We start from the raw sequence: 16709 nt of genomic DNA on the forward strand, positions 1-16709 counted from the left end.
GACCAAAACTATGTGGTCATATTTGACTTTCTTTCAACTTCTACATTCATGTACATTCAACATGTACATTCATCAGCAAATCTACATGGCTCTAACTTCAAAATATAGCCAGAGCCTGACCCCTCCTAGTGTCCCAGATAACTCCCTGTATTAGTTAATTATCTATTTCTGCTTAACAAAACACCCCCAAACTTAGTGGTTTAGAACCACAACAAATGTGTGTTCTCTCTCCCAGTTTCTATGGTTGAGAAATCAGGAGCAGCTTGAATGAGGGGTTTTAGTTCAGATTCTCTCACGAAATTGCAGTCAGGATGTCAGCTAAGGATGCCTGCCTGGTGCTGGACCCAAAGGATCTTCTTCCAATATCACTCATGCATGTAACTGTAAGATTTCTAGTGGGCGGCCACAGTGTCTCCCCAGTGATCCTCTCTGGAGGGCTTCTTGAGCATCCTTAGTTTACCAGCATAAGTGGTTGGCTGACTTCCTTCAGAAGGAATAATCCACAAGACTAAGACAGAAGCTGCTGCATCTTTTATGACATAGACTTGGAAGTTACATCCTGTCACTTGTGTGATATTCCGTAGCATTCACTGGCCAGCCATGACCTAATATAGTAGGACATGAATACAGAATCTTACACTCAGTTATTGCCATCACTTCTTAACTGAGATTATTTTCCCTGGTGTTATTCACAACACAGTAACCTGTTTCATAATGTCTTGTGGTTCCTTTGCTGAAAGCCCTCCAACAGCTACCTAGAACCAGGGAAAAGCCAGCTTTCATGATGGCTCCAGATGATGGAAGCATCACTCTACTCTAGCACAAATAGTATGCCTCAAATGCACTAAGCAGGCTTTAGCCTCAGGACCCTGGTACTGGCTCTTTCCTCTTTCCTTTGCCTGAGATGTTTTTCCATGGCTAGTTCATTCACATCTCTTTTTAAAAGTCAGCTGCCAAGATGGACCTTTTCTGGCCAACACATAAAATAAAGCAGCATGCCAGTCATTTCCTGCTTTATACTACTTAATGCTTATTTCCTGTTTTCTTCCATTAGTGCTTCCAGAGTCCTAGGCAAGAGGGTCAACTCTGGGTTGGGGTTCCCAACAAATTAAATTCAGCCACTTGCCCCAAAAACCAAATGTAAAAAGTAACATTGAAAAGCAGGAAAGGAACTTTAATCAATACGGCCATATTGGGAAGGCAAGATCAAGCATTTCAGCCCTGTCTTTAGAGATATAGACATGAGCTTTAGATTTTTACATAGAGAAAAATTGAAGCAGGAGGGTAAGAGGTATGCATAATTAAGCAGCCTTACTCAATCTTTCGTCTGGTTGATCATTATCTCATTTCTGGATATGCAAGGTGGCACCAGAGAAGTCCTTATTGCTTGAAGAGGCAATCTCCATTTGCTTCACAGGATATTTACCTATCATACCTGATCCTGAAACAGGGGCAATTCAGTTCCTATGATACAAGTGCTCCTGCTTAGGGGTAGATGTTCTGCCTGCAAGATTCCACTGTTCCTGGAAGGTATGGGGTAATGACTTAAAACTTCCAGGTGCCATTCCAGGGTTCTGGAACAGGACATTGTAAAAGTTGAAAGTTGAATGTCCCTAAAAATCTTGAAAGCATCTTACTCTTACCTTGGAATTTTCAACATTGAAGATGGTATATTACCAACTTTGGATGAATACTCCTTAAATGACTAAAATGTTTACCTGCAAAATTGAACAGGAATATGACCTAAGGTTTAAGATTATAAAGGTGACAGATATAAAATGAAAACACAGGTATCAAGCATTTGTCCTGCTTCAGTTACCCATTGGGTATCTGTAGGCCCAAGTGAAGAGTCAGTGTTTTTTAGCAAACACCACCTCTCTAATTTCCTACTAGAATAGAATATAAGTTCCATAAGCGAAGAACTTATTATTATTGTTGAAGCCTCAATATCTAGAATAGTGCCTGGCACATAAAGACACTCAGTACTAATATTTATTGAATGACTGAATATGTGGGTTAATGAAAGTGGTTATTAGGCCCAGTTCTGCCAGCAAAAATGCCCTGTTGACACTGAATTATGTATGTGAAAGAGAAGAGATAAAAAAGGAAATGAGCATATTGATAGGTAGATGTCAGAAAATGTAACTATTAATAAGTGAATAAAGAAGGAATAAAAGAAAAGAAAAAAGAAAGAGATGATACCAAAAGTTTGGTCATTGTTCCTAGTGCTGAGGCAAAAAGCAAGGACAAAGTTTCTAAGAAAAAGGGAAAAGAAATTTTATTGATTTGCTAACAAATGAGAAGAGCAACAGACTAAGGTCTCAGAGATGGTTGTCCTGCTCATGAGGGGAAACAAAAGGCTTTTTTTTAAAAAAATATTTATTTATTTATTTTTTTTAGTTCTCGGCGGACACAACATGTGGTGCTGAGGATCGAACCCAGGCCGCACGCATGCCAGGCGAGCGCGCTACTGCTTGAGCCACATCTCCAGCCCACAAAAGGCTTTTTGAAGGGAAATTCAGGGACTAGGCTTTGAGTGTAATTATCAGTAGATATGATGAATGTCCAGATGGTGGCCTTGGGGGAGCCACTGCTCGACTTGTTGGCAGCAGTTCCCAGGTCTGACTCCTTCATTTTTGTGGTCCATGAGTTGAAGGACATGATAACTCGGCCTACTACAGGAAGAATATCAAACTTATTCCCTAGCAGTTAGAGAAGAAGGGAAAGAAGAAAAAGAAGACAAATGCCAGGTTCCTGTTCTCGTGACTAGAAGGCTCAGGGGTCACTCCAGAAAAACTGGGCTGACTGGGCTGCGCAAAATAACCACACAAGAGACACAAATACCTTTATTTTGGGGGTCGCTGTGATGGCTCCTCTGACCTTAAGCGTCCCCAGGAAGAGAAAGCCAGAGCACACGCTGACCCCTTTTATTGAGGAGAAGTTATTCAAATGAGGCAAGGGGTCAGGTTTCAGGGGGCTGAGTCTATCTTCATGATGTCCACTGTCAGCAGGTTGACTGACACCTGGGTAAGCCACACCCAAGGGCACAGTAAGAGAAGGGGACACACACAAGGCACTTCCATGGAAGATCCTATCCTAAACAGAGCAAGGGGTTATATTACATGGGGTTGCAGCAAGACACACCCACACACGAGACACTGACCCTCAAACCCAAGAAGGGTGGGGAAAGCTCTGCCACACTTCTGTGACTGAGTGCCAGCACCCAGCCAGGGAGTGTGACTCAGTCACATCATATATCAGTTTTTAAATAAGCCGTCAGTGGTCAAGCAGCAAGATTCAGACTCAAAAGTATGAAATGGACCCCTGTTAGAGGGAAGCATGGGGGGCAAGTCAGGAGAAAAACTGTGATATGAAGTAGGCCATTCAGATTCGTAAGTCTATAAACTCCAAAAAAGAAATAAATTTATTTGAAGGAATAAAATTGTGTAAAATACATTATACAAATTCAGAGAATAACATTAAAATATTGAGAAAAGGTGCACTGATGTTTAAAAGCTATGATGGAAGCTTATCGGGGCATGCCCTCCTCCAGGGATGAATGTTTCGGGGCAACACTTGATGGTTGGTCAGGAGCTCCTGGATCTTGTCCAGGACAATCTTGTTTTCTGCCATTCCTGTTTCAAACTCTCGACGTTGCTCTTCCTTCTCTGCTTCACGGGCTTGCTGCTGGTAGGCTATTTGCATCTCAAGTTGCTTCCTATACTCCTGGGCTAACGCATAGCGTCTAAAGGATTAGAAATGCCAAAGTACAAAGTTATAATATAAGTAATAAGCATTTGGATTTAGAGCATTTTAATAAAATTTGATCCATGAAGCCAAATCATGATTCCCATTAAAATCAGGAAAGTTTTAGGACTGGAGTTGTGGCTCAGCAGTAGAGTGTTAGCCTAGCACATGCAAGGCGCTGGGTTTGATCCTCAGCACACATGCGAATACATAAATAAAAAAAAAGGAATTGTGTCTGACTACAATGAAAAAATAAATATTTTTATAAAAAATCAGGAAAGCTTCCTTTATAGCTGAAATTTTTCACAATAAAATGTATGGGAAAAAATCAGGGTAAGTGGGAAAGAAATGGATGACATAAGATACAATGGGTTTATTACACATAATCCTTATAATCTTATGACAATCAACCTATTTCTGTATATCAGTGACAACTTCTAAAAGGAAAATGAGGAAAACTACCCCATTTACAATAGCCTCAAAAAAAAAAAAAAAAAAAAACTTGGGAATCAACGAAAAAGGTGAAACATCTATACAATGAAAAGTACAGAACCCTAAAGAAAGAAATCAAAGAAGAAGATCTTAGAAGATGGAAAGATCTACCTTGTTCTTGGATAGGCAGAATTAATATTGTCAAATGATCATACTACAAAAAGCACTATACAGATTTAATGCAATTCCAATTAAAATCCCAATGACATTCCTCATAGAAATAGAAAAAGCAGTCCTGAAATTCACCTGGAAAAATAAAAGACCCAGAAGAGTTAAAGCAATACTTAGCAAAAGAGTAAAGCAGGTGGCATCACTATACCAGACCTTAAACTATATTACAGAACAATATTAAAAAAAAAAAACCAGCATGGTATTGGCACCAAAAGAGACTGGTAGACGAATGGAACAGAATAGAGGACACAGAGACTAACCCACAAAATTACAAAGATAAAGGCACCAAAAACATACACTGGAGAAAAGATAGCATCTTCAACAAATGGTGCTAGGAAAAGTAGAAATCCATATGCAACAAAATGAAATTAAAACCCTCTCACCATGCACAAAACTCAACTCAAAGTGGACCAAGGACCTAGGAATTATACCAGAAACCCTAAGTCTAATGGAAGAAAAAGTAGGCCCTAATCTCCATTATATTGGATTAGGCCCCAACTTCCTTAATAAGACTCCTATAACATAAGAATTAAAATCAAGAATCCAATAAATGGGATGGATTAAAACTAAAAGTTTCTTTTCAGAAAAAGAAACAATCAGTGAGGTGAAGAGAGAGCCTACAGAATGGGAGAATTTTTTTACCCCTCACACATCAAATAGAGCACTAATCTCTAGGGTATAAAAAGAACTCAAAAAGCTAAACACCAAAAAAACAAATAACCCAATCAATAAATGGACCAAGGACCTGAACAGACACTTCTCAGGTGATATACAATCAATCATATATGAAAAAAATGGTCATCATCTCTAGTAATTAGAGAAATGCAAATAAAAACTACTTTAAGATTTCATCTCACTCCAGTCAGAATGGCAGCTTATTCAGAATACAAACAACAAGGATGTGGGAGAAAAGGCACACTCATAAACTGCTGATGGGACTGCAAGTTGATACAGCCAATATGGAAAGCAGTATGGAGATTTCTTGGAAAACTGGGAATGGAACCACCATTTGACCCAGCTATCCCTCTCCTTGGTCTATACCCAAGGACTTAAAAACAGCATACTACAGGGACACAGCCACATCAATGTTTATGGCAGCACAATTCACAATAGCTAAATTGTGTAGGTGTCCTTCAGTAGATGAATGGATTAAAAAATGTGAGATAGATAGATAGATAGATAGATAGATATAGGAATACTACTTAGCAATAAAAGAGAATAGAATCATGGAATTTGCAGGTAAATAGATGGGAGTTGGAGGAGATAATGCTAAATGAAGTTAGCCAATCCCCAAAAATCAAATGCCGAATGTTTCCTCTGCTATACGGAAGCTGATTTATAGTCTGGTAGGGAGGGGGAGCATGGAAGGAATAGACAAACTCTAAGATAGGTCAAAGGGAAGAGAGGGGATGGGAGGGAACATGGAGTTAGAAATGATGGTGGAATGAGATGGACATCATTATCCAAAGTACATGTATGAAAACACAAATATACTTTGGAATACAACCAGATATAAAAAATTGTGCTCTATATGTGTAATATGAATTATAATACATTCTGCTATCATATTAGAATAAAAAAATTTAAAAAATAATCTTATGACAGATATGATTTTAGAGAAGGAATGCTCTATACTTCTCAAAATATTTACTGCTGAGTGGAGGGAGTCCTTGGTCTCCATTCCATCCTTTACTCTTCTCCAAGGAAAAAGTAACTTATCTATCAGTAAAATGGGAGAGAAAATGGCATGCCACTTAAGCTTTTCCCTTGTCCTCTTAGAAACTGGCCTGCTTGTTTTCTGTTTTGCTCCAGATCCATGCAGGGGAGGCCTGCAGTGGTCTGGCATTGCTGAGGACTGGGTGGATAAGTTAGCCTCATTCTACCATTCTGTTTAGCATTAATACGATAATTTCTTGCATATATAAATCTCATTTTGAACATATAAGACACACTTCTAAAAAATGCATAATGTGTTTTTTCTTGTATTAAAAACTGCAACAGGGCTGGGGTTGTGGCTCAGTGGTAGAGTGCTTGTCTTGCATGCATGGGGCATGGGTTCGATCCTCAGCACCACATAAATAAATAAAATAAAAGTATGGTGCCATTCTACAACTTAAAAAAATGCAACAAAATTTGCCATCCTAACCATTTTTAAGTGTACAGTTCAGAAGTTAAGAATATTCACATTGTTATGAAAGAGAACTCCAGAATTTTTCCATTTGAACAAACAATTCCCCTTCTTTTCTACCTCCCTTCTGCCCCAAGTAACTACAATTCTGCTTTATTTCCATGAAAAAAAAAATTTAACACAGAGGAACTCACTGAATTACATCTCCAGCCCTTTTTAACTTTTGTTTTGAGACAGGATCTCTCTAAGTTTTGCCCCAGCTGGCCTCTAATTTATGGATCCTCCTGCCTTAGCCTTCCAAATAGCTAGGATTATAGGCACTCATCACATTGCCTATTTTAAAAAATCTATTTCAAATGTATTTTATATTTTAAGATGTTAATATAGCTTTATAACCAATGTGTATAATATAATATAAGAATATAAATAATGATCTTATATTTATAAGAATATAAATAATGACAATGGAATTTTATTTCACCAAGACAGTTGGTGCCTATTTTAACATAAAATTTTGTTAATGGTTTTGAGCTTCTAGAAGGAAAAGGAGGTAACGCTAACATAAGATAATATGAATAATGTATGAATTATGGCAAATTTTCTCTCTCTGTTAAAAATTTGGATTTTAGGAAACAAATGATAATAAAAATCACAAAACTATACCTCGCAAAATTCTGCTTCTCTTCACAGTTAAGTTCTTCAAGAACTTCATTTATGCGTTCCTGTTCCATAGCATGTTCTTCCTCTTCTTTGGCTTTTCGTTGTACTGAGAAAGGCAAAAGACATAGTTTGCTAAATGACTTTTTTAGACAAAATCTGCTGGTATCTTTCTTGGCACCAAAGTCATACTGTCTTTAGAACTTAGAATCACTGGGCTTGATCTTGGATCAAGAAGGAAGAAGTAGTTCTCTCCAGAGTAAATAAGCCTAGGCTCTTAAGCACTATGATCTACACAGATTTCCTCTTAACCATTTTCCATGAAAATTTATAAGTAACCTTTTTAATACCAGATGTTAAATTAACATTAGCAATGTTAAAACGTGCCTCACTTTACTCCTCTTGAGGACAAGGAGAGTTTTATGCCATTTATGTTAATAAGAGAGCTTATTATAAAATAAATATTTTTGAAAGTATATAAAACCCTTATAAGTCATTTTTAGAAACTTGAGCATCACAATGGAAAAAAAGACAAAAGAAACAAAGAGAGTTTACAAATGAATAAATACAATCAGTCACATGATCCAAATTTTCGAGAAAAAACTATATATAGTAAAAATACTAGACGGAAATACTCAAAATTTGTGAATAGTGATGAATTCCTAAGTGGTGAAATTATGGTAGATTTTGTTTTCTTCTTCATAAAAATGGCCCCAAATATTTAAATTTTCCATGTGTTCTCAATAATTTCACCATTTATGACTGATGAATATAAAAACATCTTCAGTTTATAAGCTTTGTTATCATTTGTTTTACTTTTATTTTTGGTGGTGTGGGGATCAAACCCAGGGCCTCATGCGTGCTAGGCAAGTACCCTTCCCTAAGCTACATACACAACCCTTTCTTTTCATTTTCTGAAAATTTCATCTAATATTGAGTTAAAGTTTATTATAATTCTTGGAGTAGAGAATTATTCAGTGGAACTGGGATGAACTTTCTCTTGCAAAGACCACTTGTGTGAAATATAAAGGCATCCTAATGGTAAATATGTTCCTATATTGCTTCTCTGGCAAATAGCAGAAATCTGAAGGTGTCAGTTTACCCTCTCTACAAACATTACTCTGTGTCCAAGCATTGTTTAAAGCTGAGGGAATATAATGGTGTTGTGTAGTGTACTATAAGAGACACAAGTGGCTATAAGATTAATGGTAGCCATAAGGCCACTTAAGCATCTCACAGGGTTGACACTATGTGCAGAGACAAGATCAACTACATACAAACAAAACTTTCAAAGCTTACCTTTAAAGAATAACTTAAACTTCCTTTATGAGAGAAAAACCCAGTTATTGATGTGAACTGAATGCAAGTATAAAGAAGGGGAAGGATTCCCCGAACGTAGAGAATAGTATCTAGACAGACACCATCTTGGCCAGTGGGTCATCTGAGATGTGAACAAGCCACAGTGAAAGTCCTAAGAAGATGATTCATTTCTCTGAAACAAGAAAGTCTCTCAAGGAATGAGACATTTGAGCTGGCCTTGAAGGGTATCTAGGAATTTTCAAGATCAAGAGCATCATAGGCAGAAAAAAACTACTTAAACAAAGCTATGGAGGTATGGAAACACCTTCAGAAAGAAAAGAGGGACAAATAAAAGGGAGGAGGAGGAACTGTGTCTGTGTCCCCCACCCTTCTGTCCTTTACAATTATCAAGGCACATGGTATTCAAATAACATGCCGCTCCTTTAACCTTGAGGACATCTCTCCTGGGACTATTCATCAACTGCTGGGATATGAAATTCTTCGTGTTTATGTCTCATGTATTGAAGTAGGTAAGATTAACAAAAGCAGGAACCTACTGTAATGTGCTCGGCTCATGGTGTTTCACACACATCGACTTAAATATTTTGGTTGTTACTTAAACTGAAGTAAGGGTACAGTATAAAATAATTGTAATTTAGTTCCTTACACTTTTCTTGAACTTGGAGTTTTCTTGTACACATGACCTCATTCAGGAGTTGTTTCCTCGCCTCCTTTTCAAGCCTCAGCTGCTTGTCCTTCTCAGCCATCTTCTTTTCCTTCTCTTCTTCTAATATCCTGTCCAATTCTTTCTCCTGAGCTTTTTCTTCCTCACGTCGCTGTAGCAAATATTTATAATATATCTTCTGTTCTCTTGCCATATCTCCCTACATAACATAAAAATTAATTCATTTATTAGAATTTTAGACATGGTAAAGATATTAATGATAAGTTTAAAAGCAATCTTTTAAATCCATAATCCCAGCCTTTCAGCGCTACATACTGAAACATTCACAGATGAACTACTGTGACTTGGGTTTAATTCAAAATACTCAGGAATGCTGGTGAGTATAGATGAAATAAGAACAGTAATTAGTTGATGGTTGTTGAAGCTGGGTAATAGACACAAGGGGGGTTCATTGTATTGTTCTTTGCATTTGTTTGAAATGCTTGATAGTGCATTTTGAATACATTAATTCAGATACTTTCTTAAAGTATTTAAAGTATTTCTCAAAGAAGTTGCTGAATCATTTTCAATGATACAGCTTTATTTTCATTTATTACAATTAGGTTGATGAAATCTTAACCAGATAAATTAAGTCACTTATAATATAATGCCGTCTTGATGACTCGTAATCACAAAACTTCTTAATACCAATTATGAATTTTGTCTACAGTTTGGAATCACCTGGAGAAACAAAAGAATACTGAGGAGGGGTTAGGGCTGTAGCACAATGATACAGTGCTTGCCTACCATGCACAAAGCCCAGGTTCTATTATTAGCACTGGCAAAATAAATAAATAATAAAGTATTGAGGGATGAATTTCAACCCTAGAAATTCCTGTTTAAGGGATGGCTTTTAACTTCCCCAGGTGATCATAATGTGCAGCTAAGGTTGAAAACTATTTCTTTTCATGAAGACATTTTTAGTTAACTACTGCCACATAACAGTGATAACCCAATAGCAATGAGTTCATCTAATACCTAGGTTGTAGTTGTTATTAAATACAGTTTCTCACTAAAATGGGGGAAATGACTGATTCTAGGACTGGGCAGAAATTGAACAACATGAACCTAGATATTTTATTGTGTCATAAAGCAGGAAAACTATCAGACTACTGGGTAATATCAAGAGCATGGCAGCCAACTTAAAGGGACTCCTAACCTATGAAGAGGTAATTTGAACATCAAAACAGAAGAATGACCTAAGTGATCCATTAAAATAGTTTAAAACTAATAAATTTAGCAATGCTACAAGATACAAGATCTATATATAAAAGTCCAATGTGTTTCTATTCTGTAGCAATAAACAATCTGAAAATAAAATTAAGAATTTCATTTACAATAAGAATTTTATGCTTAGGAATAAATTTAACAAAAGAATTATGAAATGTATGTTCTTTTTAAAGTTTTCAATCAAGCTTTTAATGAAAAGATGAAATGTATATTTTTAAAACTAAGAAATATTATTGAAAGAAATTAGTTAAATAAAGTGAAATACATCCCAAGTTCATGGATCAGAAGATAATACCTTTAAAATGCCAATACTCCCCAAATTGATCTAAAGATTCAATCCAATCCTTATCAAAATTCCATTGGCTTCTTTGCAGAAGTTGACAAGCTGGACAGCCCAAACAATTAGAAAAAGAACAAAATTGGAGCTTCATATTTCCTGATTTTGAACTTACTACAAAGCTACAGTAATCAAGACATAATAGATATGTGAGACTGGCATAAGGACAGACACATAGAACGACAGAATAGAACTGAGAGTTCATCCAGAAATAAACCTTTACTGTCACTGATTTTTGACCCAGGATGCTGAAGCAATTCAACAAGGGGAAAAACAGTCTCTTCAACAAATGGTGCTAGGCTAGGATAACTGGATAGCCCATGAAGAATAATTAAGTTGGAACCTTATTTCACACAATATACAACATTTTGCAGGGAGCCACCCGTAAATTACTTGAGGGTTTTTACTTGGTATGCAGCCATGGAAATTTAGGTTTTTCCTAAATAACACTGGCTCCCCCGAGTGCATTATGTTGCCCAAGGCACATGACCTCTATCTCTGCTCTACTAGGAAGACCCCGCTTGTACCTCTGGGAACTGGCCAGCCCACTTCCTACCTTATTTGGCAAAGAACATTCCATGGAAAACCTTTGATGTTCCCCAATATAAACAAAGCAAGCACAGGCTCCATTTTGCTCTTTTTATTGTGGCAGCTTCATCCCTAAGATCAGCTAGCCCATCCCACACCCACTTTTAAAATTACTTTCTGGTCCTATGGTTTCTTCACCACTTAACGTTTCTTAGCTTTTATTCCGCAGACAGCTCATTCCACCAAGAGGAACTCCATTCCCACCCACCAACACCCCCATGTCCCTGCGTGGGAAATGGGCAGGACATTTAATTCAGAATAGATCAAAGGCCTAAATGTAAAAGCTAATACTACAAAACCCTAAGAAGAAAACAAAGGAGCATATCTGCATGACCCTTAAGAGGTAACAGGGTTGTAGACCCAATATCAAAATCACAAGCAGCAAAACACATCAGAAATAAATTGTACTTCATCAAATTCAAAACTTTTGTGATTCAAAGGACACTAAGATGATCCCACTCCTCGATTTATACCCAAAGGACTTCAATTCAGCATACTACAGTGATGCAGCCAGGTCAATGTTTACAGCAACTCAAATCACAGTAGCTAAACTATGGAACCAATCTAGATGCCCTTCAACAGATAAATGGATAAAGAAAATATACATATACAATGGAATATTACTCAGCCTTAAAGAAAAATGAAATCTTGGCATTTGCAGGTAAATAGATGGAACTAGACAATATCAAAGCTGAGTGAAATAAGCCAATCCCAAAAAAACAAAAGCCGAATGTTTTCTCTGATAAACAGATGCTGATCCATAGTGGGGCGAGGAGACAGGAAAGAATGAAGGAAATTTGGTTTGTGTACAGTGGGGTTGTAGGGATGGGAAGGACATTAGAAAGAGACATTATTACCCTATATACATGTATGATTACTGGAGTGACTCTGAACCATGTACAGCCAAAGGAATGAGAAGTTGTGCTCCATTTTTGTACTATATGTCAAAATGCATTCTACTAGAAAATAAATTAATTAATCTTAAAAAGGATGCTAAGAAAGTAAAAAAAAAAAACTCACAGAATAAGAGAAAAATATCTGTAAATCATTTATTTTTAAGGGACTTATATGTACAATATATAAAGAATTCTTCATAATGAAAAGAAAACATGGCTTTAAAAAAAGGCAAATGGCTTCCACTGACTTCAAATAGATGTCTCCAAAGAAGATACACAAATGACCAATAAGCACAGGAAAAGAGGCTCAATGTCATTCATCATTAGAAAAAGGTAAGCCAAAGCCATAATGAAATATCACTTTAGATACACTAAGGATGACCAAAATAAAAATAAAAAAGAAATCAGAATCCTCAGTACACTACTGGTAGGAAGGCAAAATGGGATAGTTGGCAGTTACCAAGAATCTTCAACATGGACTTACTTATAACTCCATACTACTACTACTCCTAGATACATGCCCAAAAGAAATAAAAACATCCATCAACGTAAAAATTAGTACACAGACTTCACGGTAGCATTATTCACAATAGTCAAAAATGTCCATTGACTGACACGTGGATAAACACAATGTGGTGTATCTATACAGAAGAATCTTTTTCACCCATATAAAGGGATACAGTGATAAATGCTATATAATATGGATAAATATTGAAGACATCATGCTTGGTAAAAAAGTCAGTCAAAAGGTCATATATGATTCCATTCATGTGAGAGTCTAGGCCAGGGAAATATGGAGCCAGAAAGTGGATCAGTAGTTGCTTAGGACTAGGGCTTGAGGGTAGGGAAGAGAGGAAAGTTGGATAATGAAAATATTTTAAAATATAGGTATGGGCAATGGTTGTACGTACCTATAAATATGCTAAAAACCACTTAACTATACATTTCTAATGGGTGAACAATATATAATATGTGAATTATATCTCAATAAAGCTGTTAAAAATAAAATAATTCAACTGAAAAAAATCCTCAATAGAAAAAAAAAATTCAAACAAGCAAGTCAATTAGAAAATGGGCAAAAGACATGAAGAGACATTTCATTGAAGAGAATATACAGATGGCAAATAAGCAAATAAAAAGTAGCTTAATATAATTAGCCATTAGGAAAATGCTATCCTATCCTTGACATTGTATATTTTTGTAAGATATTAGCTTTGAGAGAAACTGAGTAGATAGTACAAATGAATCTCTCTGTATTCTTGTTTGTTTCCTTTTCCTTTCTCCTTTCTTTTTCTTTTGCAGTACTTGGGGTCAAACCTAGGGCCTAGGCAAGTACTCTACCATTAAGCTGCAGCCCCAGCCCATTTTTTAAATTTTATTTTAAGATAGGGTCTTTTTCTTTTAATATTTTATTTTTTAGTTGTGGTTGGACACGATGCCTGTATTTAATTAATTTATTTTTTTTATGTGGTGCTGAGGATCGAACCCAGGGCCTCATATAGTGCTAGGCGAGCGCTCTACTGCTGAGCCATAACCCCAGCCCAAGATAAGGTCTTGCTAAATTGCCTAGGCTAGCCTTGAGGTAGAAATCCTCCTGCCTTGGCTTTCCAAGTAGCTGAGATTATAGGCTCTCTTTCTCTCTCTCATGCGATTTCTTAAAATTGCATATGAGGGGCCTGGGTTGTGGCTCAGTGGTAGATCGCTTGCCTAGCATGTATGAGGCACTGGATTCAATCCCCAGCACCACATAAAAATAAACAAATAAAATAAAGGTATGGTGTCCAACTATACCTAAAAACAAATATTTTTAAAAATTGCATGTGAATCTATAATGACCTAAAAACAAAAACTTCAATTAAAAACTAGGAGCTGGTGGCATGGTGGCACATGTCTGTAATCTTAGCAACTTGGGAGGCTGAAGCAGGAAGATCACAAATTCAAGGCCAGCCTCAGCAATTTAGAGAAGCCCTAAACAAAGTAGTGAGATCTTGTCTCAAAATAAAAACTAAGGAAAGAACTGGGAATATATTTCTGTGGTAAAGTGCCCCTGGGTTCAATCCCCACCACCCAAAACAAAACAAAACAAACAAACCAAAAAGGGTTAAACTGAATACAATGGTTCATATCTGTAATCCCAGCTACTTAGAAGGCTGATGCAGGAGGATTACAAATTGGAGGCCAGCCTGTGCAACTTAGTGAGACTGTCTCAAAGTAAAAATTTTAAAAGGGCCAGCAAAGTAGCTCAGTAGTAGAATACTTGCCTAGTTTGCCTGAGGCCCTGGGTTCAATCCCCACTACTGCTACAAAACAAAACAAAAACAGGGCTAAGGGTGGTGCTCTGAAACATGCAGAACATGCTTCAGCACACTCAAGGTCCTGGATCCATTCCCCAGAACTACCCAAAACACAAAGCAAAGCAAAATCCCTCAAAACAAAGCAGCTGTCGGAAAAGCACAAACCCCTTAAAAGTTCAGTACAAATTCCAAAGGTACAAGCAGCAAAATAAACACAGAATGCCTTTCCCTAATCTCTTTGTCTGACACTAAGACTTTACATATCCTTTAAAGTTCAACTCAAAGGCTACTTTCTCAGTGATGTCCTCCTCAAATTCCAGCTTTCAAACTTTGGCAGCCATCAGAATTCACCTTGTCCCTGCCAAGATTCTGATGCTGTGGATGCTGTGATTTTCTGTTTCTAAGCTTTTCTATGGCGTGCTGACCCTGCCCTTACAGCTGCCACTGGTAGTTCATGGACCACACTCAGAGCAGCACCATCATACTTATGATCATTTTCCACAAGACTGAGAATGCAACAGGAAATCCTGTCCAGCACTTAGCAGGCACTAAATAAATATCTTACTCTTTTCTGTTTCTTTTTATCTGCTTCTTCCTGTAAGTCTTGAAGGGCCTTTTGTGAGAGTTTCATGTTCAGGTCCTGTTCTTCTCTGTACTCCTGCTGAATATGCTCCATCTTCTCCTGTAAGGCTTTCTGCAGACCAGTCCTCATTCCCTGCTTTGCCTTCTGTTTCTTTAGTTTATCTTGTTCCTTCTCAAGTTTAATCTGTGCATTGTCCTTTTCCTAAGGTAGAGCAATAATAAAGTTAATGCTTCAATCAGTAGAGCCAAATAAAACAAAGAAGTTAATACATTTGCTTTAAGAGATGAGACTAAGAGGTTTCTGGGAATAAGCCCCCGTGCATGCATGCACATGTACATACATACACCAACACAACTGAATTCAGGGGGGGTTTAAGAATAAAAGTTGCCTTTTCATGGATGATGTAGCTATAAAGCTTTGTGAAAGCTGCTGTGTATACGTTACTATAAAGTAACAAGTAGTTAGTTGTGAAGTTTGCAAATGCAGAAAAGTAAAGAGAAGTCACTTTAATTCCAGTACCCATCACCCACCACTAATCTCAACGTTTTGATATATTGGCCTTTCAGCCTTCAGCTTCTGAGCACATCTGCATATCTAGGGTTGGATACATTATTAATCAGTAGTCAGAGTCCAAGAATGGAAATGTGCCCTGGGAACCAACCAGCCAGGCCTCAAGGAAACAGTTCAGGAACAGACCGGCCTGCAGACTGTGGGAGCTGCAGAGCCAGAGCTGCAGCCTGTTGCCGACCTTCAGGAAGGCTCACCAGGAGGCGCGCCTCCTCCTCCTTCAAGAGCTGTTCGGCCTGCTTCTGGGCCAGGATGCTGGTGATCTGTGCGTTCAGCCCCAAGCGTGTGCTCTCCACCAGTTCTTTCCGTCTCCTCTCCTCCTGGGCTTCTCGCTTCTCCTTGGCTAATCGGTCTTCCTCCCAGAGCCTGGAGAACATCTGCTCTTCCACTAATTTTTGCCTCTTCTGCTCCTCATTAAATTCTACCTGTGCTTTCCGCTCCTCACACACCTTCTTCTCGTGGATATTGAACAATTTAGTACGAAGTTCTTCACAGCCTTCCCTGAAAGGGGAATTAAAAAAGAAGAAAAAAAAAGTCAAAACCCAGCCTTTTGTGAGGCACTGCTATTCAGCCACATATCTTCACAGTCATAAAAGAGAGAGGTGAAAGACCCGGATGTACACCATGTGCACTGAGGAAATACATGAGGGTCAGTAGGGAGGCCAGCCAGGAAGCCACTGCTCCAACACAGGTGCCCAAGTCAGGCAAAGAAGACTCATAAACCTAGTTTTACAGTTTGCTGTTGTAAGGTCCTTGCTTAGCATCTGGATGGCCATCTTAAATGACAGCTGCCATTTTAAGAAAAATTTCGCTTTCCCAGCCAAGGGCCTTTCTGAGAAAAGCTCACCACTCCCTCATACCAACCCTTCACCCCTGCATTCTTTCCAGCCCAAGGGCTTATCATCACTCCCTCCTTAACTATCAGCATTAGGACCCCCCCCACCTTGAATCTAATCCCTGAATCTGTCCCATAAAAGACCCGAACCCCAACCCTGT

The 16709-nt window shown here is 37.8% G+C and overlaps 1 protein-coding gene across 1 annotated transcript in view; it reads right to left on the reverse strand.

The window, feature by feature from the left end:
- Window positions 1-3397: 3397 nt before the first annotated feature.
- Window positions 3398-16709, reverse strand: part of Cfap53 (cilia and flagella associated protein 53) — a 28139-nt gene continuing 14827 nt past the window's right edge. Inside the window, exons 4-8 of the mRNA XM_046428300.2 lie at window positions 15911-16214; window positions 15129-15347; window positions 9162-9378; window positions 7202-7304; window positions 3398-3745 (exon numbers count right to left, since the gene is read on the reverse strand). Of these exons, the coding sequence (XP_046284256.1) occupies window positions 3517-3745; window positions 7202-7304; window positions 9162-9378; window positions 15129-15347; window positions 15911-16214 (1072 nt within the window). The 3' untranslated portion in view covers window positions 3398-3516. The remainder of the gene's footprint in view (window positions 3746-7201; window positions 7305-9161; window positions 9379-15128; window positions 15348-15910; window positions 16215-16709) is intronic.

This window comes from Marmota monax, unplaced genomic scaffold, assembly GCF_021218885.2.
Source record: "Marmota monax isolate L192 unplaced genomic scaffold, Marmota_monax_Labrador192_F-V1.1 WCK01_AAM20220418_F8-fsc00031, whole genome shotgun sequence".
Taxonomy (NCBI): Eukaryota; Metazoa; Chordata; class Mammalia; order Rodentia; family Sciuridae; genus Marmota; species Marmota monax.